This window comes from Takifugu rubripes, chromosome 4, assembly GCF_901000725.2.
Source record: "Takifugu rubripes chromosome 4, fTakRub1.2, whole genome shotgun sequence".
NCBI lineage: Eukaryota > Metazoa > Chordata > Actinopteri > Tetraodontiformes > Tetraodontidae > Takifugu > Takifugu rubripes.
In genome coordinates, this window is record NC_042288.1 from 15,885,703 (window position 1) to 15,910,820 (window position 25,118).

The 25,118-nt window shown below is 54.5% G+C and overlaps 1 protein-coding gene and 1 long non-coding RNA gene across 3 annotated transcripts; one reads left to right on the plus strand and one right to left on the minus strand.

Annotated features, from left to right (window-relative positions):
* The first annotated feature begins 1,242 nt into the window (after positions 1-1,242).
* On the plus strand, positions 1,243-7,718 carry LOC115249660 (uncharacterized). Of its 2 annotated transcripts, none has more exons than XR_003888351.1 (3): positions 1,243-1,658; positions 2,098-2,238; positions 6,228-7,718. It is a non-coding gene; the product is annotated as an uncharacterized lncRNA (long non-coding RNA). The 2 variants fall into 2 exon arrangements; XR_003888350.1 differs by lacking the exon at positions 6,228-7,718 and having other exon boundaries at positions 1,260-1,314; positions 1,491-1,658; positions 2,098-2,557.
* A 13,991-nt stretch (positions 7,719-21,709) lies between these two features.
* irf2bp2a (interferon regulatory factor 2 binding protein 2a) lies at positions 21,710-24,478 on the minus strand. The gene is made up of 2 exons (XM_003976123.3): positions 23,144-24,478; positions 21,710-22,832 (listed from the first exon to the last, which is right to left on the minus strand). Exons 1-2 carry the CDS (start codon positions 23,976-23,978, stop codon positions 22,114-22,116), a joined length of 1,554 nt encoding a protein of 517 aa, XP_003976172.3. The 5' UTR covers positions 23,979-24,478; the 3' UTR covers positions 21,710-22,113.
* Positions 24,479-25,118: the final 640 nt, after the last annotated feature.

Genomic DNA, 25,118 nt, shown 5'->3' on the forward strand with positions numbered 1-25,118 from the left:
GTGGTTGGGCGTGCGGCTCCAGTTAGTCTCCAAGGGCCGGGGCCATTACAGCACGCGGCCCCCGCTCTGTCCCGGCCTGCGTCTGCGTCGCCCTCGTTACTCTCATTACTCTGTGGGTTATCTAATGCGCTCCCGCTGGCTTACGGTTTTGGCTGCGGATTAGGCTCCTTTTTCCAAGGACATTTTATAAACAACCCCGTGTGCCCCGTTCCCGTGGGCCGGGCTGATGGAGCAGCAGAACATATGACCTCAGAGGCCTTGTGCCCCCCCCCATAATGCAATACATTATTCAAATTGAGTCTCTCTCACCACTGGAAACGAGGGCGATCATTTGAATATCCGCAGGAGCTGCAGCTCGTCTCCAGCCACAGAACTCCCCTGGACCGAGGTTGTAGCCAGAAAAACACTATAATTTATGACACAGTTTGATATTTTAGTGAAGTCATCGATTCCCCTGTGTCAGACCTTGGCAAGGACAGCTCCAGAATTCACAGAATGTAATTCCAAATCTGCCTCCATGAGGGTTTTTTTATACCGCTAATTGGACACTTGGCCGGCGGAGCATGCTCCAGAATGGATTTTCCTTTAAACCAACACAAAAAACACTCTCAGAAATTCAAGCCTGCGCCTCCGCTGAGAAAATGACATCGCAGGCTTCTGTGCAGTCCAGCGAACGGGAACCAAAACTGCTGAACTTCCTGGATGTGACACAGACACTGAGTGATACTGGACGCGTTACTGAGACTGTCCCACTTTCAGCTGCGAACAGGCAGCGTTCCCGTTTCTGGTACAGCGCGTCTTTTCTCCGTCACACCCACCGACTTCATGATGTAAGTGTTGGAGGCACCATAACAACACCAGCACTCATCCCATTCCCAGATTCCTCTGCACACTGGTCACACTGGTTCACACACACCGTCTCCTGCTGCTGGACGCGCTGATTGCGGAGGCCTCGTTAGCGAGCAGCAGTTGCTGTGTGGTTTTTTTTTTTCTCTTTTGTTTGCTTTTTGAAATTGGTCTCGCTCTCCAAACCTCATTCTCGTAGCCTGGAGGCAGTCGGATGGTGAAATTGTGTTCCGTAATTTATTATTTCAAAAGAAGTAGTGTGGCGCAACACAGGCGTAGACAGCAGGAAGCAGGCAGGCAGCCAGGCGAAATGGATGTGTGTGTGTGTGTGTGTGTGTGTGTGTGTGTGTGTGTGTGTGCGCCTCACAATGAGCACCCAAAATACAAAACAACAACTACCCATAAGCCCACTAGCAAGATGAGGCCATTTTTAAGAGGACGGGGCATTTGGGTTAAGACATGGTTGAGGTAAAGTCTGATTTCGGTTATTTTCTTTCTCGAACATGTTGGTAAATGTCTTTAATTTATCCCTTCAGTCCCACTTTGAGGAGTGCGATTCTACTGAACGCTTTAAATATCACTTTAGCCCTTCAGGGAGGATTTGTGCTGTTAGCATCTTGCTAACCCAACAACCTTCTCATTAGGTCAGCACCAGCGTTTGATCGGTGATGACGTCCCTCATTAATAACCCACAATGACATCACCAACCAACCGCGAGATAACAGCAGACTCCGAGTGAAGAGAGGCCAAAAACGCCGCCGTTAACGCGTCGTCACGAAACCAAAACAGCTCGTTCCTTCAGCCCCTCGGAGGTGAGAAACTTTAAAAGCGAATCCTCGCTCTCCCCTCTCATGTCCGTCTCAGAACAGGAAGTGATGTTGTGTTCCGAGTGTGTTCAGAGCCCTGACATGCCTTTTGTGCTGGTGTGTGCGTTTCTGTGTGTTGGAGGCGGGACGACTATTCTGATTAGCACAGAAAATGTGGCCATTCCTGTTAGCGACGCCGCAGAAGCATCCCAGCAGATAACAAAGGCTCTTTGAAGGGCCAGCGACGGGTTAAAGCCTGTTCAGCAGCTCTCTGGGTGTGTCTGTGGGCCGGAGCGATGAGCAGCAACGTGATGCAACCGCGTCTCCTTTCATGACGGAACAGGGCGGAACGGCTCCAAACGCCCGCGGCTGTCTAAATAAATCAGCCAGCAGCAGCAGGGAGAAAAGCTGCCACAATAATGGATTTCTGTATCATTCCGGTCAGAGGGAGGAGAGGCCCGGATCCTGGATCAGCCCCACGTCAGGTCCAGGAGGGAGAGGAGCCGGCGAACAACAGAGCTAATTGATAACCTAGCAAGGAAAGAGGAAGCCCTCTGACGTGATTCACGGCCGCCATCCCACCCCAGTAAGAACACCACCACCCCCCCCACCCTGCAGGTGTGAGTCTCATCTGCCGTCCCAGGGAGTGCTCGTTAGCACTTCCTTTTGGAGAGCCTGGTATTAACCAAGGTGATATTACACACAGTCAGCGTCTCATTTGACTTTGCTTCAAATAAAATGTGCCTTTGGACTGTTGCAGTTAAAAGGTCCAATCCAGGCCCAGTTCCCCTCTAACGAGGTCATTTAGCCACGCCCTCCCAATACCAATCAATCACCCTGGATTTATACAGCGTCCGTTACAATCTAAACTGTCTCTAGGAGCTTTCCAGAACCCCAGAACCCCCAACCAGCAACAGGAAAACCTCCCCTTTAACAGGAAGAAACCTGGAGCAGGACCAGGCTCATGTGTGTGTGTGTGTGGGGGGGGGCAGAGATCAGGGAAATACATTCATGACAAAAAGTCCCTCTAGCGTCTTTGTTCCACTTTAACTAGCGGGTTTAGCTTCTGTGTCCCAGGCTAACCAGTTAGCATCTCTGGGCCATGACTGAGGGTACGTTTAGTCCCACTAAAGTCCGTGTGGACACGGTGGTGCGACGCCACTGTTGCTAGCGGGTGACGGTGCTAACCGCTGGTCCATTTCCAGACGTCTGTTGGCCCTGGGTGTGAGCGTATGAGGGAAAGGTCCCGTGACGGTCCAGGGGGTGTCCCTCAGTTATCTGTAGGCTTTACTTCCCCCTAGAAACCTTACCAGTGGAACCTTGGCAGCGCTAGCATTTAGCAGCGCTAGCATTTAGCAGCGGCTGCACGGGTCACAGGGTTTTCCTAGCGTCTAATCTGTAGCTGAATCCCTGGAGGTGGAGCAGATGATTTTAGGGGTGGACCAGTGGGCTCCGTGGTCTTCTTCAGCTAACTGACAGGACCGAGGCGAGCAGAGCTGCTCTCTGCAGCCTAACCTGAAGGTTGCTTTTGTTTTTCATCGCCTCCTCTCTCCTCGCCGTGACGCATCGCCACAAATTGCTAACTTGTGTGGCTGCAGTGAGGTCATGCGCTCGGTCCCAGAACCACCAGATCATCAAGCTGCCAGCTCGGTTTGAGTGTGCTGCTGTGGCCCAGACACAGCTGGCTGCTCTGGGGGGGGGAATTACAGCGCACGCCGGCTGATTTTCTGTTTCAGTCAAAGCAAAAAATACCCTTTAACTTCAAAGTCATTTTACAGGATGATGAAACTGAAATACCGGAGGAGGACTTCCTGCATCTGAGCACTTATTCACACAGTCACAGTCAAATCGTGCCCTAAAAATAAGGGAAAGCAACGAAATAACCCCCCCACCCCCCCAGCCGCTCGTGACTCATGGGGGATTACTTATCTGATCACTTTGATCTGCTAGCCGGGGCTAAAGCTATTTCCTCCCCCCCCAGTGAGCAGGCTGTTTTTGTCCAGGCAGGAGACACACACACATGTCGGCGTTATCTGCCCGCTGATGCCCGCCGCCGCCGCTCCCGCTGAGCCCACGCAGCTCATGGCTGCAGGAGGCGGAGCCTAATCGCTGCCAGTTTCAGTTGGGACGGCCAAGAACGTTACATGGTTGTTGCACAACGGTGATGAAACCGTCGCTAACCACAAACAGTTTAGCCGCTGATGCAACAGGACCTCCCACACAAGATAAGCGCTGTGACATGAGTGGAAGGTCAAAAAGCTGACACACAGTGGAAATTATGGGCTGTGCTGCCAAGTGATTGTGGAGAAGGTGGTGTGAATGTTAATGACAGGAGGGAAGTGTCCCGGCGGAGATCCGTACCGAGGATGGAACGGGAACGCGGGGCAGATGGTGGAGCAGGGAGCATCCTGCTTTACCCCCAGAAAGACCCCCCCCCCGCACACGCACACACACACACACACACACACACACACACACACAGATCTTTTTTTAATCCAAAGGCAACATGAATCAACATGAGGGTTGTGAATCATGGTGAATGTGACCGAGAGCGTCTGTGCGACGCTTTATTTCACCGCCTTCGTGTCGCACGAGCTTCTCTCTCTGTGGTGAAGTGTTGCGTAACTCAGGATCTGCATCTGTCCTCCACCCCCCCATCCACCCCCCTCCACCCCCCCCCATCGTCCCCTCCATCCACCCCTCCATCCACCCCTCCATCCATCCATCCACCCATCTTGCCGGGGGCCGAGAGCCACCATCAAAGGCAGCTGCGTGGTTTCCATGGAAACAGCCCACTTCAGGGGATGAAGGGAAGAGAAGGCATGTGTCTGGATGCTCCGTGTTGCCATGGAGACTGGGGCGACGGCTTACATAAGTATTCACTGTGAGAGTCTGCCAAACCGAGGCACATTCCACCGTATAATTAATATCGGGAGTGTTTTGCTCGCCGCTGTCAGAAATTACAACGGTGTCGTTTGGAGTGGCAGGAAGTGGTGCTCATTGGTCCCGCCGCCGCCGCCGCCGCCGCCGCCACGGTCAGGCTCGTTTCCCTCACCAATTAAACCAGCTTGTGCACAAAGCAGCTGTCAACTGCCCTCCTCCAAGGTGACACTTGAAATCTTTTCTTTTCCCAGACTTGCTCATCAACGGTCTGGTTCTGTAGAACCTCCGGACCTCCTTTAGAGGAGAACATGAGGCGCGAAGCTGCTCGGACAAGGAGGCAGCGGGATGCAAAGGCCTGAGTGATTGGCCCTGAGACGTTCTGGATCTAATGGATCCCTTCTGAGGGCCACGTGGTTCAACTGCTGAAGGGGGCGAGATGTGCTGCTGGGGAACCACAACATGACAAACGTTGCGGTAACAACAGTGGCCCATCAGCTTGTGACGGGGGGGGGGGGGGATGTCTGCATACGGTATAAAGAGACTTCCTGTTTGGCTGAGCTGGCTGCTGTGTGTGTAAAAACGTGCACGCCAGCCCGGAAATTGGTGCCTTTCTTGAGTTTAGCCGCCACTGTTCATGCTAACCCCCAGAATGTTGGGGTGCGTTCAGCACCGCCACTGCTCATGCTAACCCCCAGAATGTTGGGGTGCGTTCAGCACCGCCACTGTTCATGCTAACCCTCAGAATGTTGGGGTGCGTTCAGCACCGCCACTGTTCATGCTAACCCTCAGAATGTTGGGGTGCGTTCAGCACCGCCACTGTTCATGCTAACCCTCAGAATGTTGGGGTGCGTTCAGCACCGCCACTGTTCATGCTAACCCCCAGAATGTTGGGGTGCGTTCAGCACCGCCACTGTTCATGCTAACCCCCAGAATGTTGGGGTGCGTTCAGCACCGCCACTGTTCATGCTAACCCCCAGAATGTTGGGGTGCGTTCAGCACCGCCACTGTTCATGCTAACCCCCAGAATGTTGGGGTGCGTTCAGCACCGCCACTGTTCATGCTAACCCCCAGAATGTTGGGGTGCGTTCAGCACCGGCGCCAGATGTGGCCGCCGTGCCAGAACGAAGCCTGAGCCTCAGTGTTGTGGAACATCACATGACTATAATAGCCAGGACAGATGGCGGGAGGCGAACGCCGCCTGACTACGGCAACCCGGAGCGTGACAGGGACGCGCTCCGTTAAAGTGAGAAGAATGTGCTGTGACACTCCTCCAGGGCACCTTGTGAGCAGCACGACGGCATCAACATCAACACCCCCCCCCCCCCCCTCCCCACCGAGCAGGCCGGCCCAGACAAGCGCAGCTCACCTCGCCATCGCAGGGACGCCGTCTCTTTTGTTGCCCTGCCAGAAAGACATGTAACCAAGGTGATGTTATTGTTATCATTATGGGCTGTAAATGTCTCCCATGATTCCATCATGCCCCAGATCCTGGCCTGGTCCGACTCCCTAATCCCTCCTGCATCCGCTCCTGTGCTCCGTCGACCCTCTTTCTCCCAAAGTCCCTTTTCATCCCAAACGTGAGCGTCACCACACACCCAGAAATCTGTCGGGAGCTTCCTGGGATAATTAGGCTACCAAAATGACCATCACCAGATAATAAGAGCAGTAATTTCCATGTCTTTGTCCTTCCAGGAGAGTGGCCGGAGACATGCTGCATCATCTCCAGGATCACTGGCCCTGGTCCTGGTCCTGGGGAGACGGGGCTGCAGCGGCCCGGACGCCTGCGCCGTCACTGCAGAACCAGCTTCAGTCTTAATGAACAATTAATGCGTCATTTGATTTGGCTCATTTCAGCAAAGAAGTGAAACAGTGAAAGAAGTTCTTCACTCTGTTGGGCCTTTACGAGCAGAGACGAGCTCCCATACTGCTGGAACCCGGAGGCGGACATCGACGTGGTCGCCGTGACGCCCACACGGGAGAGCTCCGAGGTCAGATGGTGTCGTGTGCATGTGAGCTTGCACGTTTTCAGCTGGGAGAAGCCACAGTTTGGGCGGTGGAGTCGTGGTCTTCTGCTCGGTGACACTCATGAATCCAGGCCAGCAGACGAGGAGCCGTCGTCTCCAAGCTGCCAGGACACTCTGAAGTGTCCCCATATCTGTCCTCTGTCCTCCCATTTATCTCCGTCCACTGTGGAACCGCACGCATGGTCTGATGCGGCGAGATAAAAGGCGACATTATCCGTGACCTCAGCCTTATTTATGACAGACGAGCTCACCGATTGTTCGTGTTTCTGTTTGTACCTGGCAAACATTTGCAAAGCGATAACTGTGAAACTGTAGACGTGTCCAACTATTAGGAGCTAGTTTCCATAAGGTCTAATAATGTCCTCACACCACTGGTGATAAAGCTACATGCATACATATAGATATTTAGGCCTTCAGACTGAGGAGAGAGGCTAACATTAGCCTAAAGAGAGATAATGCTCTGTTTGTCTTTTCTATTCACCACAAATGAATCATTTTTATTGCTACACTGGTGTTTTTTGGTCTAGCGTATGAAGGCTAAAGCTAATTTCTTCCATTAGGTGCTTTCAGATAATTTAACGGTAGCGATAAATTACAGCTTTGATGGCTACTGTTGCAATTCTTATTTACATTTGTCAACACATATCTGTCCAGAATCTAACATCACAGCTACGCTAGCTTCACATCAGATGCTAAAGTTCCCCTCGGTAGCCTTATCTCCACACAGCAGCACACCTGAGTGCTGTTCTGCTGCTCTGAATGATCTACAGCACCCGCTGCCTGTCACAGATAGACGTGCCCCCCCCCCACTAAACCCATCTGAGCCGCCCACATTAGCACAAACACGCCGCAGCTCGGCGGCCTCCTGTGAGGCGGCAGCGAAATCGATGGGAAATCTCAGTTTTCATAATGAAAAATGTTCAGGAAGGTGCAATAATACGGACGCGTTCTCCATCGATCCTGCCAACAATATTATGGGCTGTCTGTTATTGAGAGCCAATCATTTCCATAACGCCCCGTTAGCTGCTGGGGTTGCGTCGCTTTAGCTTTAAGAAGAGACGGCTGAATTCATCAGTGTGTCGGTGCCTGCGGAGGAGCGTGCACGTGGTTTTCTGTTAGCCTTCCAGTTATCAGCAAACACAGAAAACCAGCCTCAGCATAAACAGCCTGTCAGAATGGGGGGGGGGGGGCTTCCTAAAATGGTGCCATGATCACAGCAGGGATAAACCCCCCCCCAGATCGCCTGAAGTTGCCGAGGCCACTCAGCAACTTCCGAGGCCATAAACTTCATACCGACGTCAACCCGGTCAGAGGACACGGGGGGGGGGGGGGGTTGCTCAACCCCAGGCGGGTTTGTTGGTCGGCCACAGTCCAGCGTCGCCACAGTCATGTGATCTGGAGGAGCTGATGGCGGATAATCGCCACGACAACAAACCACCACTGTGGATTTGCTGTCATGGACATGGAGCATCAGACGAACCCCCCAGCGGAAATTTATGATGGTCAGGAGCTCTGGAACACAGACAAGGGAGTCATTGAACTGAGATAACCGCCCCCCCCCCCCTCGCTATAACTGCCGCTGTTACATCACAGCGCGGTGGAGTCAGCTGTCACATGACCGCTCGTCTCTCGGCGCCGCGACGCGTTGGGAGCAGAAACTGAGTCATCGGGCGAACGAAAACAGGGACGTGAAACAAAGACGGACAGCGCACGCTCGCTTCCTGCTTCCTGTTTCAGTGTCTGCCCCCCCCCCGTCACGCCAACACTGGGGGAGAATCAGAACCAGGTCCGAGGGCCTGAGAACCAGACGTGTTTGTCTGAATGAAGCTAACGTGGGGAAAATGGAGGACGTCTCGACTCGTAGCTGATGAATAATTGAGAGCTGCTTCATGAGCCCCCCCCACGCGCTCCGCCCCCCCCACGCGCTCCGCCCCCCCCCACGCGCTCCGCCCCCCCCACGCGCTCCGTCTCCCTCTCCGAGTTAAAATTAGACCCTTCTCCATATGAGACGGCCTCTCTGAAGAGCTCGGAGCGGCGTTCTGCTCACGTTCAGAACAATATGCTTCCACGGAGATGGGATGCAAACACACGCTGAGGACGCCGGGACATCGGTGTCTCAGAGGTCCGAAGGTGAAGGCGGTACCGAAGGTGGCGTGAGCCGGGACATCGGTGTCTCAGAGGTCCGAAGGTGAAGGCGGTACCGAAGGTGGCGTGAGCCGGGACATCGGTGTCTCAGAGGTCCGAAGGTGAAGGCGGTACCGAAGGTGCCGTGAGCCTCCAGAGCTCCTCCAGGATCCCCCGGCTCTTCCTCTGGCCTCTCGGTACCAGCAGCCCGTCTCCATCTGTCACTCCTGTCAGGCCCCAAACGCCACGAGTGCCCAGAAAGTAGGACACCAAGAGCCTCTCGCACACGTGCACACGTGCACACGCACGATTAAAGGGCAAAATCAATGGGACGGCCTCCGAGTCCACGATGGTGATATTGGCTGTTATCTCTAAATGGGGCATTCTGACTCTTCAAAGGCTCCGCTTCAGCGGGCGACTCGGCATCGTTGGGGTGTTAATTAGAGCTGTTTCACCATCTCTGTGAGCTCCACTTCAAAGCGTCCTGCTGAATAATGATGAACGGCTGCGTGCCTCAGGTCCAGCCTGGACCTCCGTCCCACCTCGGCCTCCCACTCTCCTTCGCCACTATCATGCTGACGTTGGACTACTTTGCTCCATTCGTGGCGGCGCTGAGCTTTGCGTGTTTTCGATTCTTTCAGATGGTGATTACGACACAGTTGCCCCCCCCCCCCCCCCCAGTGTGAAACTGTGGAGCCTCGTGATGCAGAATGTCGCAACACGTCCTCCAACGAGCAGGCCCGACCGTGAGGTCATGTGTTCCTACCCAGGAGAAGCGTTAGCAGATCATTAGCTTGCACCAGGACCCGGGGGGCTGTTTGAAGCTGTTTACAACCAGAAACACTGATATCGCCCACGTTATCGCCCCCACCCACCAACCGTCACACGTCTCCACCCTCACATATCAATTTATTTTGGCTTCGTTTAAATTAGCTCGCAACAAGCCCAGATTGTTGCTCTAAATAGAACAACATAGCACTAAGCTGTTATTAGGCCCCGTACAAACGACCTTCAAGGTCACTGAAGGTGGGAGGAGCTCTAATATTTATGACCATTTATGTGCCTTTATGGCTTTAATAAAAAATCACGCTCTGACATATGAGCATATTATCGATGATGCAGGAGGGAACAGAGACAACGACGAATTGTGCCGTCATCTTTGTTTTCACTCATTATTTTCTCTCTTAAACGAGAGAGCAGCTTTGATCAGAGTAGAGGGAGAAACATCTGGAGTGTGAGGCATTAACGCGTCCATCAGCAGCCCAGTGGGGGACGGGGGACCAGTGGGACCAGTGGGGGATGGGGGACCAGTGGGACCAGTGAGGGACGGTGGGACCAGTGGGGGACGGTGGGACCAGTGGGACCAGTGGGGGACGGGGGACCAGTGGGGGACGGGGGACCAGTGGGGGACGGGGGACCAGTGGGAGACAGTGGGACCAGTGAGGGACGGGGGACCAGTGGGAGACAGTGGGACCAGTGGGGGACGGGGGACCAGTGGGGGACGGGGGACCAGTGGGAGACAGTGGGACCAGTGAGGGACGGGGGACCAGTGGGGGACGGGGGACCAGTGGGACCAGTGAGGGACGGGGGACCAGTGGGGGACGGGGGACCAGTGGGGGACGGTGGGACCAGTGGGAGACAGTGGGACCAGTGGGACCAGTGGGGGACGGTGGGACCAGTGGGAGACAGTGGGACCAGTGGGGGACGGTGGGACCAGTGGGACCAGTGGGGGACGGGGGACCAGTGGGGGACGGGGGACCAGTGGGGAACCAGTGGGACCAGTGAGGGACGGTGGGACCAGTGGGGGACGGGGGACCAGTGGGACCAGTGAGGGACGGTGGGACCAGTGGGAGACAGTGGGACCAGTGGGGGACGGTGGGACCAGTGGGGGACGGGGGACCAGTGAGTCCAACTGGAGCTGCCTGTTCGGGATTCGGGACACGAACTGGTGACGTCAGCGCTTCCAAACATTAACTTGTTTAATCCGACCTTGGCCCCCGCTGCGCTTGGATGCCATTCCCGTGCTGACTCACGGCTGAATTCCTCACACACTCACACACACACACACACACACACACACTCCTTCTGTAAACACTCCGGAAAGAATGAGGAAAATCCAAAGTCCCATAAAATATAGACGTTACGCAACGGTCCTGAATCACGGCGAGCTCAGCTGATCACGCGCTCCACGTGCTCCTAATGAGCTCAAAACAGCCTCGAGAGGATCCACAACGCTGCAGCGGCGCGGGTCACCGAGCGTCCGGACGGTGTCGTTTCCATGGAAACAAGAACGTTGCTCAAAGCTGCAGTCGGAAACTTCTGGGAATTCTGCAATCTGTGCACGGCAACGCTGTCAATGAGTAAAGGAGTTACACACACACACACACACACACACACACGCACACACACGCACACACACGCACACACGCGCGCGCTGGCTGCAGAATGGTATTTAAACCAGAATAGAGACAAAAGTGAAGTTTTTAACCCTGTAAACAGGCAGCAAGTGTTGGCTGACAGCTTCCACTGGGCCGAAGTGTAAATATAGTTTAGGACGTGTCGGGAACAGCTGCTGCCCGACATCTTGTCAGTGGACAATGCACACACACACACACACACACACACACACACACACACACACACACACACACACACGTACTGATTTTGCTTCCCATCACAAAATAAATTAATAATAAGAAGAAGAAGAAATTAGTCCTTCAAGGTTCCACTCAGCTGTGCAGCTGCCTGGATGTTGATTGCTTTTATTTAAATGCAGAAATCAGCATCACATGTGTAATAACGTGTAATAACGTGTAATAATGTGTAATAACGTGTAATAATGCCACATTATAGGATAAGCAGCAGCAACTTGCCTCCAAAAGCTCAAATATCTCTTAACAGGTGTTTGTTGAGCAGCTTTCCTGCCTGTGGCTGAATCACGTGCATTCACAGGTCGAAATGTTGAGCAAAAGGTTTGTTTTTCACTCCCCAAACGCGTTGTGATGCTTCCTGTGATAGGAGCAGTTTCATGTCTGTTATCTGAGGCGATAACGATGGTGCACAACAGATCCTGCAGTTTGGTGCAGCTCCAGCCTGCAGAGGCCATGTGGTAAAGGTAAAACAGACATGCTCATCTATATCTATCTATAATCTATATCTATAATCTATATCTATAATCTATACGTTTGGTGGCTGACGGCCTGGAGGACGTGGCTGCAGCACCAGAACAAACCTCAACGCTCTCCACCAGACTTCTGGATCCAGAGGTCAGGGAGAGGATGAACCGTGACACCGACATCAAAATCCCCAGAACAAACAGTGTCTTGTCTTTGATGAAACAATGGAGGGTTGTGTTGCCCCCCCCCCCCCCCCCACCCCCCCACCAGATTGATCCTGTGAAAAATGTGACAACACAGTACACTGATCTTTGTTTCTGTGGCAACAGTCTTTGTGTTGTTCCTCTGTGTTGATGGGGAGCAGCAGCAGCATTAGCATTAGCATTAGCAGCAGCAACAACAACAACAGCAGCAGCAGCATTAGCATTAGCAGCAGCAGAGCAGTAACAGTAGCAGCATTAGCAACAGTAGCATTAGCAGCAGCAGAGCAGTAACAGTAGCAGCAGCAGCTACAATAGCATCATTAGCAGCAGCAACAACAACAACAGCATTAGCAACAGTAGCATTAGCAGCAGCAGCAGAGCAGCAACAACAACAGTAGCATTAGCAGCACCAGCATTAGCAACAGCAGCAGCAGCTGCATTAGCAACAGTAGCAGCAGCATTAGCAGCAGCATTAGCAACAGTAGCATTAGCAGCAGCATTAGCAACAGTAGCATTAGCAGCAGCAGTAGCAACAGTAGCAGCAGCATTAGTAACAGTAGCAGCAGCATTAGCATTAGCAGCAGTTGTACCTGCCAGTGAGGCCTGCTGAGATCACGTGACCTCCTCATTCATAACATCCACATTCATCATCAAACGCGCCTCTTTTATCAACATCAAACGTTTCCACGGGATCATTTTGCTGCTATGAGCCTCCAGATGTTGGACCGGTGCCGCTCAGGTGTTCCTCACCTTCAGATCGCAGCAGCAACATGTTGGTTTTGGGTTCTTGGCTTTACAGCAGCGGTGATTCAGCAGTTTGGACCGACGGTGCCGGTCAGCACCGGGGGGGGGGGCGGGGGGGGTTGTGTGTGTGTGTGGGGGGGGGGGTAATCCACGAGGATCCGTCTTCGTGAGCGCAGGTTGTTGTGCACAGACGGGCCGGGTCTGGTGGCGGTCACCATGGCGACGGTCCCGCATGATCCCAGCAGATAAATCGGGTTTTCTCCAGGTTTGAGTCACGAGGGCGGTGTAATTAAGGAAGGCCGCCATGTTAGCGCGCACGTGACTCCGGCCTACAGGAGCGCGCACGTGTCTGCACAGGTCCGTTTAGGTGGGCAGGGGGGGTGAACGGACTGATGGGGCCGTGCACACGCCCCAACGTGCACACGCCCCAACGTGCACAGCTGCACTTTATCTACCTGGATTCTCGTGTTTTAATGTGTGTTGTGTTTTAAAATATAACAATATATAACAGATAAATGAGACGAATAAATAAAACTATTATTATTAAATATCATAAGGAGCCGCCTGTGTTTCAATATCCAGTAAATCTATTGATAATAACCTCTCTGATCAGATCGTTCAGGGCTACATGATAAATGGGGGAGTTTGTAACCGCGGCTCATGAAGAAGTGTCAAACTTGTGGAATGACAGGCTGGATCACCCCCCCCCCCCAGGCCTATCACCCCCCCCCCCCCCCCCCCCCCCCCCCCCAGGCCGTACCCCCCCCCTCAAAAGGCATCCAGAAATACCAGCAGCCATCAGAGACGCCATCGCTCAGCCTGCTACTGTCAGCAGTTCCACCCCCCCTCAGGATTCCCACAGCACCATGTGGCCATGAGGGTCACGTTGCATTCTGGGAGAAGCTCTCAGCTAAAAATCCCCTCTGGATATGCCCCCCCCCCCCCCCCCCCCACACACACACACACACACCCTGCTTCACCCACCTCACAACAGTCCTACTGAGTTTCTCCACAGGCTCCTTGGCCTCCGGGCTGAGCAGAACCTAAAATAATGGGACATATCAGCACTTTCATCTGCGTCCTCGAGCTGGTTCAGACGCACTATCAGCAGCTGTTTGTCCACTTGCCCACTTCTAAAAATATTGCCCCAGCCCCCCCCCCTTTGGGCACAGGCTGACGGGGCTGGCGGGGGGGTCCTGGCGGGGGGGTCCTGGCGGGGGGGTCCTGGTGGGGGGGTCCTCTAGCTGCCCTTCAGCTTGTTTAGTTCAGGTGAAGATATTTAGCTGTGTTTTATCTGTTGCTGCTCCAATGATTCATGATTTAGCTTCACACACACTGAACCTGCATCAGAGGCTCAAGGTCACGTCACCCTGGAACACACTCCTGCAACAGTGCACGTACGTGCGCTCCCTTCCCAACGCTGGCGGCGGCGCGCGGCCCCGCGGCCGGAGAGCCGGGCGAGGACGGAGCCGGGCGAGGACGGAGTCCGTTGGACGCGTCGATTCTCTCTGCAGTCAATTAACGGTCGAATTAGGGGCAGGAATCAACTCTGAGGAGAAACTTCCTGCTGTGACCTTTGCAACAGCAGCGGAACCTCTCATCGGATCCGCTCAGTAAAAAGAACAAAGAGCCGAGTCCGAACCCGTCTCCTTCCAGGCGGCGTTCCCAACGTTCCTAATCTGATCAGTTTTATCTCTGTGCTGTTTGGAGGCATCAGCCGCCACCATCTCGTTGTGGAGCTGGTGTTTCGCTGCCGCTCAGCTGGTCTGCTCACATTTTTCCGGGCTCGGACCTTTTATCCTGGAAGGTTCTGGTTCTGGACGCGTCGCATCAGTGCAAAGGAACATTTTGCTGCCTGAGTCTCAGCGATTTGAAGGAGATGACAGAGGCTCCTGTGGGCCGTGTTGCCTGGCGTGCTCTCTCTGTTTCCCTGGCAACGGACATATTGACATGCTGCAGTGCTGCTGCTGGAAGCTGGCAGGCAGCCAGGAAGCCCCCCACACACACACACACACACGCACACACACTCATCTCCACCCAACACACACACACACACACACACACACACACACTCGTCTCCACCCGCCTGCACAGAATCTCACATTCTATCTTTTGCCAGCAGCTCCCAGCTTTTCTGTGCTCGACATCTTGGTGCTTCTGAACTGTAGTTTGGTGTGTGTGTGTGTGTGTGTGTGTGCGTGTGTGCGTGTGTGTGTGTGTGTGTGTGTGTGTGTGTGTGTTCAGAGGTAAAGAAAGGAAACACAACAGGTAGTCATGGTGAGTAAGACAGAGAAAAACATGGAGGAGGGAGGGGCAGGTCCTGTGTCATGTAGTGCCTACGTGCTAAGATGGATTGAAGGGAAGGCGAGTGCTGTGTTATGTTACAGGCACATAGTGTGTGTGTGTGTGTGGGGGGGGGGGGGGGGGGGCGCTCCACATCTACAGATGTATAAACCCAGGAGGAGAATGCACGCCATGCACCAAATGCATCAGCAGGAAAATGTCAGGTGTCAGCGGTGAGCCACGCGGTCGCTGCTATTCATACGATCCTCAGTGAGCCTGGATGTACACATAAGGCCTGGTGGGGCCTGCGGGGGGGGGGGGGGGGGGGGGGGGTAGATGAGCAAGTGACTCATCTCTTTATCAGAGGAGACTCCGTGGCTCTATGTGTTCAGACAGGTTGGGTAGGGAAATGTCAACAACCGCGTGGATGGATAAGAGCTAGCATTATCTCATCTGCAGGCTAACACACATTGCTGCTAAAGCTGTACTTCTGCCCCGGGCAAGTGTGGACTGGTCATGTTGGATAAATAGCAACACATACCAGCTTTTCAACTGCTTTTGCTGCCTGTGAGGGCACGAATGACGCATGCAGTGGGGGAGGGAAACAGGGCTGAGAGCAGTTCTGTTGTATTCTGGCGCTGCACTGCCGTACATTAAGATGGAAGATCTGCAGAGTCTGGTTAGCTATTTAGTTCGCTATTGTTAGCTATTTAGCGGTGAGAAGTTAGGTGGCTTAAAAACGCTCAGATGGACACAATCTGGTGAGAAGTGGCAGAAATCCTGGAGTCAGTGCAGCATATTCAGTCAGGAATGGACCACGTTCTGGTCTAAATGGGATACTCAAAGATGAACTAAATGGGCAGACTTCTACCCACCTCTTGAGGGCAACGGGGTCTCGTTGGCTTCTATTTTTGGCGCCTGTCACATGGTCTCCCTCTATAAACAGGCTACGTTTCCTACTCTTCAATTAGTGACTGGCTGGTGAACAAGTAACCCCATCAAAACACATCAGTTGGCCTTTAGTAACGTGGCCTTTTTCCGAGAGCCCTCCTGGTCTGTGTCAACCGTGTCCTGGTTCAGACAAAGCTTTCTAACCCTGGGATTTGATTTCCACATTGTGCCCCACTGTCCCCCCCCCCATTGTTGATTTTTCCACTGTGTGCAAGGCCGGGGCATTTGTACCAGTCTGCTGGGCCCACGTCAAAAGAAAAAAGCCGCCGCTGACGGCCGGGCCGTGCTTGTTATTCGTGTCATGCCTGGCGCTTTAGTGGGGCAGGGTGCAGAATTTTCCAGAAGCAGCTGTGCGCTAGTGGAGCTGACGGCGCGCCAGCCCAAAAGGGCTCCTATCTCTGCTCGCTCCCTCCGCTCAGGAAAAAGAAAAGCGCCACCTGCCCCTCCCTTCCCCACCGTCGGCATATTTGGCCTGCCGCCCGGACTTACTCAAACTCACACTCCACCAGAAATATCCGCTCCCCCTCCCTCTCCTCCACACATCCCAGCGGCTCGACAGAGAAGCTTCCAGCACTTCCAGAGACGTCGGATCGTTTTTCACCTCCTGCACATTCCAACCAGAGGAGACGAGGGAGGGGAGGCGCTGCCATTTTGGCTCTGTGATTATATCATGACCGAGCAGCGCACGTGTGCGCGCACTAGCACGGCGGCCCGTTAGTGTCCTTCCTGTCGTGATGCCCAGAAGCGTGTTTTGTTGGACCTCACCAGCACTTTCAGGCTTCCTCTATACATCTTTTCCCAAAATCTCCGGATTTGAACGCCCCCTTGACTCCAGAGGTCCTTCCTTTATCTACTGTACGCCAGCCTCCCACACAACTCACACCTGTTGTGACATGCTTTGCACATGTTATCAGATACCCTGCTGGCCGTCTAAATAAACCTGTCCGAGCGACACGCTTGCGTAACACCCTTCTCCAGGCCCCAATAATAGCTCACACCTGTCAAACACAGGCTTTGCTTGTTCTCCCCGCTGACCCGACCTCCTCCCGCTCCGAATCTCCGAAATGTTCCGCCGCCTGCGACACGGCGTAAACACCTCTCCAGAAAAGGCTTTCTGATGCACGAGGTGGAGGTAAGAGAGGGAGAGCGACGAGGCCGCGGCAACAAAGGCGCTGAAAGCTTCTTTCTGCCTCTGCAGAGATTGTTGAGCCACAATCAGGCCTTGATTGGCAACATTAGCAGAGAGGAAAATGGCTCCCACTCGGTTATGTAACATACAAAGAAACTACAGTGAGGCTGTGTGTGTGCGTGTGTGTGTGTGTGTGTGTGTGTGTGTGCATTGTTCATATCCCCTCACATCCCCAGATCAACCCAAAGCGACAGTCGTTCTCCTCCTGTACGAACGGGAGCGGATGTGTCCGGATCTGAGGACTCTTTATTTATTCAGCATTTAAAAATCTACATTTCTGCCCAACTGTCCCGTCAGGCCACGAAAATAATGTTGCAGAAACAGAAACTTGTCTCGTATTTATACTAAAACATACGGTTGGTTTTCATTGGTCAGTCTCTTCTCAACAGTTTAGATCACGATAGCTAAAATTATGATGTGTTGTTTTTTCTATTAAACCTTAAAAGTGTTATTTCTACTATTATATTTATGTATTTCATAATAGCCGCTCTCATCTGTTGCCCCAGTAACAGCTGCGCTGCTGTGCTGTAGCTAATGGCTACGCTAGCTGTAGCTAATGGCTACGCTAAAAGCGCTGCAGCTCTGGTCAAAGTTTAACTGTGTGGTCGTCGATGAAGGTGGAGGATTTCACCACGTGCACGTGGTGTCACGGGCCCGTTTATGGCGGAGGAACCAGGGAGGAACGTTCTGGAACTGGAAATACGCAACGCTTCGCTGCAGATCCGCTGACACGCCCGATGAAGTGAGCCAGCCCTCCGCCCCCATCGGCCCCTCGTGGAGGGAGACAATCGGCCAGACTGTTTCACAACCTCCTGTTCGCTGGCTTTCCTTCGTCTTAGTAACCAGGATATGCTTGGCCCTTTTTTCTGGAAAAGAGTTTTTTAAACTTAGCCCCGCCCCCCCCAATCATAAACGCTGTTTGGCGTGAACGCCCCAGCACAGATGGCCTTCTGGAGTCATCACATCCTTTGAAACCAGGCTCTCCGCTGGCTAAACACGCACCTCCAGGCTGAGGAGTCACCTGCTACACTCCCCCCCCCCCCCAGCACATGTGCCACCACCTCCGCCGGCCCAGACACAGCAGCAAACCCAGAGACGAGGACCGTCACTCTGTCCTGAGCCTCCTGAGGGTCCATTTCAAGCTAAGCGCTGCTAGCGCTGCTTTTAGCGCCGCTCACAGCGACTGCTAACACCAACTTTAGCTACAAGCCACTTCCTCCCGTCACTGGCGAGGGTCTCGGACACGTGCGTCCGGCCAGAGAAACGGTGACCGCGCTGACACCAAAGCACAATTAGTCCTGTTATGGCTTCTCTAACGGACTCCATTTAGAGGCGGGCGGTGAATATTCTCGATGACGGAGATAACGGCGGCCTCGCTCGCCTTCCATTCCGTCCTTGGCTCACAGCAGCAGCAGCCATCTTATCAGCTGATCCGGCAGCAGCCAGGAGTCGTTGCTCAGCAGAAAGGAAAAAGGAAAAGATGGAAATGTGCTGGGAGGAGGAAGGAGAAGCTCAGACGCTCTTGGATCAGTGCTGTCCTCATCTCACACGCTGCCTCCTTCCCTTCTTCATTTTTCACCCTCCCTCCTTTCATCTTTCTTTGTCCTGCACCCCCTCTTCTTCCTCTGCGTTCTGCTCATCTCCCCCCCTCCCTCCCTGCTCCACTTATAAGATTTGGCAGCACTCCAAGATCTGAGAAAAACATTGGAGGCCTGGATTTGATGTCTGGAAAGGGAGGGGGGAGGAGGGGGGGGTGGAGAGGGGGGAGGAAGGGAGAGGGGGGAGGGAGGGATGGAGATGGAGGCAGAAAGAGAGGGGGGGGAGGGGGAGGAAGGGAGAGGGGGAGGTAGAGAGAGAGGGGGGAGAGAAGGATGGAGATGGAGAGAGAGGGGGAGAGAGGGAGGGAGAAGGGGGAGGGAGGGAGGGATGGAGATGGAGAGAGGGAGGGAGGCAGAAAGAGAGGAGGGGGGAGGCCTAATTTCCATTTCACAGAATTGATTCACAGCAGAGCAGAAAGGAGGAATATCGGAATATCAGGAGAGTTTAAATGCCACTCAGAGAAAATGGGAAGGATGGGGGGGTTAGGGTTGGGGGGGGGGGGGGTTCCTCCTCCTCCGTCGTTCCAAACTCGCTGAACTCGGAGGGAAAAACAAGCCGATCCGCTCCCGTCTGAGGACGGCGCTCTGGCACTCGCCACTGTAATCATCGCAGCCTCCCCGGTAAACAGGCAGATGTGGCCCCCCCAGCCCAGAAGGGAAACTTTACACATCCTGCGGATTCAACCATGCTCCTCCTAATTGCCGGGTGCAGCTCCAGCTTCTGCCCCGGCGGTGAGAAGAAAGGCCGTCATTACTGCCCCCACAGGAGCAGCTCGGCTCCAAAAGGAAACTTTGATTGATGAAAGGGGGGGGGGGGGGGGGGCAAAACCGGAGCGGCGGCAGATGCGAGCGTGTCCTCGATACAACATTTGCAGTGACCTTGTTTTGCCTGACAGGTCTAAAATTAACCGAGCGGATCAGTTAAACTGGGGGCAGAAATGTGGAGCAGATTCTCCTTTTGGCTTTCATGGGATTAGAGGGCGCGCTTTGATTTATGGAGCTAAACGTTAGCCAGCAGCTACACCCAGCCTCCCGCCTCGACATATAGACCCGATTCAGCCGCGCCTCGTCCGTCGCGTGCTACGCTGAAGGCGCCATTTTACCGGATCTTTCCATTTCAACGGGAAGCTGCTCGACTCTTTTCTAATCTCATCAAAGCTCGAGCAGGAAGCGTCAAACACGCTTATCTGATGGCAGCTAGCGTGAGACGCACGGCGCTCCAGACCACAAACATGGACCCTGACCGAGCACGGCAGGGTCGGCGTGAGGGTGCAGCCCGGCTACAGGCGGGTTAAACATTAGCAGAGCGGCGTGGGGGGGTCACGGCGGCCTCACCTGCCTCACGCTGACCTCACTTAGCTCGATTAACAGGAGTGTGGCACTAAATCAATCAAATGGCCGACGGAGGTTATTATGACCATCGATTGGCCGGGTCCTGCAACCCCTGCTAATGTTTGACCATATTTCACGTCCAGGCCTCTCCACTCTTCCGGGGCCGTGCTGAACCTCGTGGTTGGGGTTAAACATGAGGACTCTGGGGCGGTTGCCAAGGGCGACCCATTAACCACAGAGGGCTCTGCAGGATCTGCTGAAACGGAGATTTCACAGCAGTAAACAAAACACTCATTAAAAAATAAAACCGCTCTTTATGGCGCTGCCATCCCTTCGCGCTCTCCTTGTTTACCTCCAACCCCCCCCCCCCCACACACACACACGTGAATCGAGCGGCTGCGCTGTGCTCGCTGGTAGCCGAGCAACAGAGGAGCCCTGTTAGGACGGAGCCCTTCCAGGGCCGCGTTATCGCTGCGCTAGATAGCGCCTGGCTATTTCAGTCAGCGCTGAACAAACAGGTATTAGCTCTGCTCGGGTAAATCATGTCAGCGGGGGGGGGGCCTTCGTGTCCCGTCGCCTCGGCTTTCATGTTTGTGGTCATTTCCAGTGACATAGTTAAGAGCAAAACCCGGAATATGGAGCATCCGAGGGCCGAGATCAACGGTTGAGCGCCGGCCTTCGTCAGTGGGCCGTGTAAAGTCCGGCTGATAAGATAGATTTCCAAGCAGCCGAGGACAGTAAACAACAGTGCTCTCCTGGATGCGTATCTCAGTCGGTCAGAAGTTACTTGCCCCTAAATGGTACCGTACAAAGCCTCCTTTTGAGTGTCATCAACTGGAGGGGGGCGATTATTAACCTTCCTGTGATTATAGCAGCACATCTGAGACACGTCGGCACGTTGACGCGTCCTCGTGCACGTCCTCATGCACGTGGGGCCGCGGCAGCAGGAAGGGGGCAAACAGCTCGACCAGACCCGAGCAGGAAGCAGACGGCGCCCAAAAGGGAGCAAAAACGAACCAGGGAACAAGCCCGCCGTGCCGCCATGATGCTGCTCCGCTGGTCCTGAACCTGCGGCCGCCCGTGTGCTGCTGCGCTCGCCTCCAGTTCATCCAGCAGCGCACAAAGAGCCCAGAAGGTCCAGTTGACCTTCATGGACTGGCGTGACCCGGCTGAGGGTTTCTGCTGGGCCCCGAGCGGATGGTTTTAGGTTAAGAGCGACGTGGCGCACGAAGGGGCAAATGTCGTGCACGAGGGATGTTTTTCAGCGCCGCTACTTTCACTCTACCATCGCGCTGACGATCTCACGCTTTCTCGTGTTTCTGACTCAGCAGAACGCAGCAGCCCCAGCATGACTCGGCATCTGCTGCTGTGCGTCGCCGCCACAGAGGGAGCAGAGAACCGGAGCGGCTCTGGGCTGATGTGTCGTTATGCTGCTAACGGCAGACGTGAGGGTGCCCTGCAGCACGGAGCGGCGGCCCGACGCGGCGTAAATCAAGACTCCCGAGCCGTCACAACAAGCCTGCGCGTCACAGCGCCGAGCGGCGACCTCCTCACGCGGCCACCGTCTGGAGTAACATAATCACTCAAATGAAGCAAGCTCAGACAGACAGTTCATACAAGATCAGAAATTGTATTTGGCAATTTTTTTTAAACAAGTGCATACAAGTACAGCTAAAAGCATTTCAGTTATGCCAAGTGCTCGTAGAGTAGCATTAGTCACATTCTACGTTAAACAGGAACTGCCACCAGACCTAGAAGTACATCAAGAATTCTGTTAAACATCAACAAAGAGGAACGTAGTCCATTATAATGAGTACATACCTTTATCTTCAAAAATATAGAAACACAATGTATTCAAAAATCAAAAATTATACAACCATGTTTACGAAGTATACTCTTCCCTTGGTTCCAATATGTACAAGTCTGTTAGTTTTGCTTGAATGGTATGTATGTGATATTTATATATTTATACTCATATTTTTGCTTCCCCTCCCCAAAAACTGTTCAGACAAAATCAAGGGTCCCTCTCCTTTTTTACTTTGACGTCCCCGGCGAGGATGGTGGCGATTTCTCCTTGCATGAAAGCCCAGGGTACGTTGGAGCCGACCAGGGGACATTTCTCTCCGCTGGGACAGTACACTTCGCCCGTGGCGCCCTGCTGCTTTATGCTTTCCCTCGAACACGGGAAGCAGAACTTGTGTGAGGGCACCGAGGGGCACTGAACAAAGTGTGTGTCCTCCAAACGCTCGTGGCACAGCGTGCAGCACAGAGGTATGCTGCCGGGTACAGAGGAGTCCGGAATGCTTTGGGGGTGCACTTGGTCCATGCCAGGCACGTGGGGGGTGCCGGCACCAGATGCATCCCTCTGCGCCAGCCTCCTTTGACTCATGGAGGACGGGGACAGGGGGCTGCTGCTGGTCCTCCGGGTGGTCGAGTGGACCTGGTTGGCATCCTTAGGGGAGCTGTTGCCGCCTGCATTGTCTGCCGCCATGATGAGGGCCGCCATGGGGGACTGACCGTTCTGGGCCACCTCCGGTGGGGTGGTGCGGGAGTGGGGGGATATCGTGGAGGGGGCAGAGGCGAAGCTCGGTGGGGGAACTGGAGGCATTTTCAGTCCGTCGGTGGGTGGTGGCAGCCACTGCTGCCCCTCTCCGTTAAGCTTGGCCGCTGTTCCCTCTCCCTCTGGTTCGGGCGATGCTTTTCTCTTCATGTTCCGGGGGTGTTTTCCTCTGTCTGGAGGGGGGAAAGGGTTAAACAAAACAGTTGAGTTGCATTGCTCATACGCTGTTCTTTCGGTGGGGGGGGGGGGGGTTGGGTTTTTTTTTTTGCTAGACCACGCTGCACCGCAGGAAACAAGACGCACAGAAAATTTTACAAAAAATAAATAAAAAACAGGACCCGTGAAGGTGTCTGGAGTCGTTACGCCTACACGTCTGTTGCTCACAAATGACACTTTCTGGCACATGTGATGTTAAAACAGCGTAAAAAGGGAAAATGCGACAAAGCCGCCCGCCCGCCCCCCGGTAAACGGCCGCGCTACGTACCTGATTTGGAGCCGGAGGCGCTGCCGTCGTACCCCGCGACCCTTTGTTGCATGGCCGCATGGTCCTTCTTGAACCTGTTGTCGAACGTGTGCAGAGCCATCAGGTCCCTCACGGTCTTGCCTTTGCTCGTCCAGTCCGCATCCGCCCTGTTTTTGTGGCCGTCGGAGATCTCCGGCGTCAGGCTGTCCGGCCGGTGCTTGTCCTTTACCTCTCGGTCGTGCTCGGAGCTGGACACCGACGGGGGTCTCTTCCCCAGGTCAGCGGGACTACCGCCGGCCAGTGCGGGGGGAAGTCCCATCTGACCCGGTCTGCCGTTGACGGCGTGGACCGGAGGCATGTTCCCGTTAACCAAAGGCACTAGATTGGGAGGGACCGTGCTATTCCTGCGCGGGTTGGGGCTCTGGCGGTTCAGCTCCGGGGGCTCGTCGGGCTTAGGAAATCCATTGGGGACGGGAATGCCGTTCGCCTGCCGACCAGACTGATATTCGGGACCCAGCCTGGGCGGGCGGTCCGAGGAGAGCGGGTAGCGATCCAGCGGCTGCGGCGGCCGGCAGCCAGGATCTCCCGCAGCCGCATGGTTGATCGCCTGGATGTCTTTCCCGGAGAGCTGCGACTTCCCCTGCCCCGGAGACCTGCCCTCCTGGAAGCCGTGAGCCCGCTTGAGCTGCCGCGCCGTCTCGATGACAAACTCGATGCGGTCGGCTCCTTCGTAGTTGACACATCCCCTGCAGACGGGCTCGGTAAAATCCCAGATCATGGCCCACGGCATGCGGGGCAGGTCGCACAAATAGCACGACTGCCTCCTGGAAGAAGCAGCGACGGCCGCGGACGACATGGCGCTCGTCGTCGACCCCCCGAAAAGAAACCCAAAATGCGTGTCGTGCTCCGGCTTCTTTCCTCCCCCGCTGGCGCTCCGTTTGGAAGGCAACAAAGAGCAAGTTCCCGGTGAAAAGGCGTGAGAAGCGGCTTCCTCCGAGTGCTGCGGCGGCTGAAGTTTTAGCGGCGCCGGTTCATGTCGCTGTGCACGTTGGTAGCGCGCGCTGCTCTATCTAGCTCGCGCTCACTCTCTACTACTGGCTCAATGTGGAGCAGTGACGTCACCGCGGAGCTCTCGACGCCTGCTTCCACTTGAGTTTCTCCTGACTTGATTTCTTCGACAGACCCCCCCACCCCGAGCCTCCGTCTGTCCCCGGCGAAGATCCGTTTCTCTGCTTTTGGCCGCGCGAGCCTCCGGACGCCGCGCGGCTGATTTTTGTGGCTTCGCGAGCAACAAACGCAACAATAACAGATCGGCTCGGGTCCGCACGCACGCACGCACGCACGCAGATTTCTATTTATTTTTCTAATGTGGCATAAGAATGTAGGTCGTGCGTGATGGCGCGTGATGGCCGTCGGGTTCGTCCTGGGGGGGGGGGGGGGGGGGGCTCCGGCTGCAGCCTGTTTTTCTCAATGCGCAGCGCCGCGACTGTGGCCGCGCAGTGAATGAGCACGGGGAAAAGCACCATTCCCCCAGTGCGTGCACATCTTGTGCACATCTAACGAACATGAATCGGGGGGGGGGGGCTTTAGTGCCGCAGAATTTCAGCATAGTTTCTCTCTGTGTCATTAAAGGCAGAGAAAGGCGCCTCCATTAGCTGGTGAGCAGGAAGCGCTGTCATGAGGTGGGGATTTCCAGTGCGCGTGTGTCGACGTGAATGGATGGACGGGGGGGGGGGGGGGGGGGTTACAGCATGAATGCAGCTCTGCCCACATTTTATTCGAACACACAGACAAGTCATCCACATCTGCCACCAATAAATGGAATTCTCCTGGCATGAATCAACCCCCCCCCCCCCCCCCCCCCTCCATTTTTTTTGGCTTAATAATCAAAAATAAAGGAAGCAATCTGTGGTGAAGCAAGATGCGTGACCGTGTTTTCACGATGAATTGACGTGGAAAAAAAAGAGAAACTGAAAAGAAAGAGGTCATAGAGTGA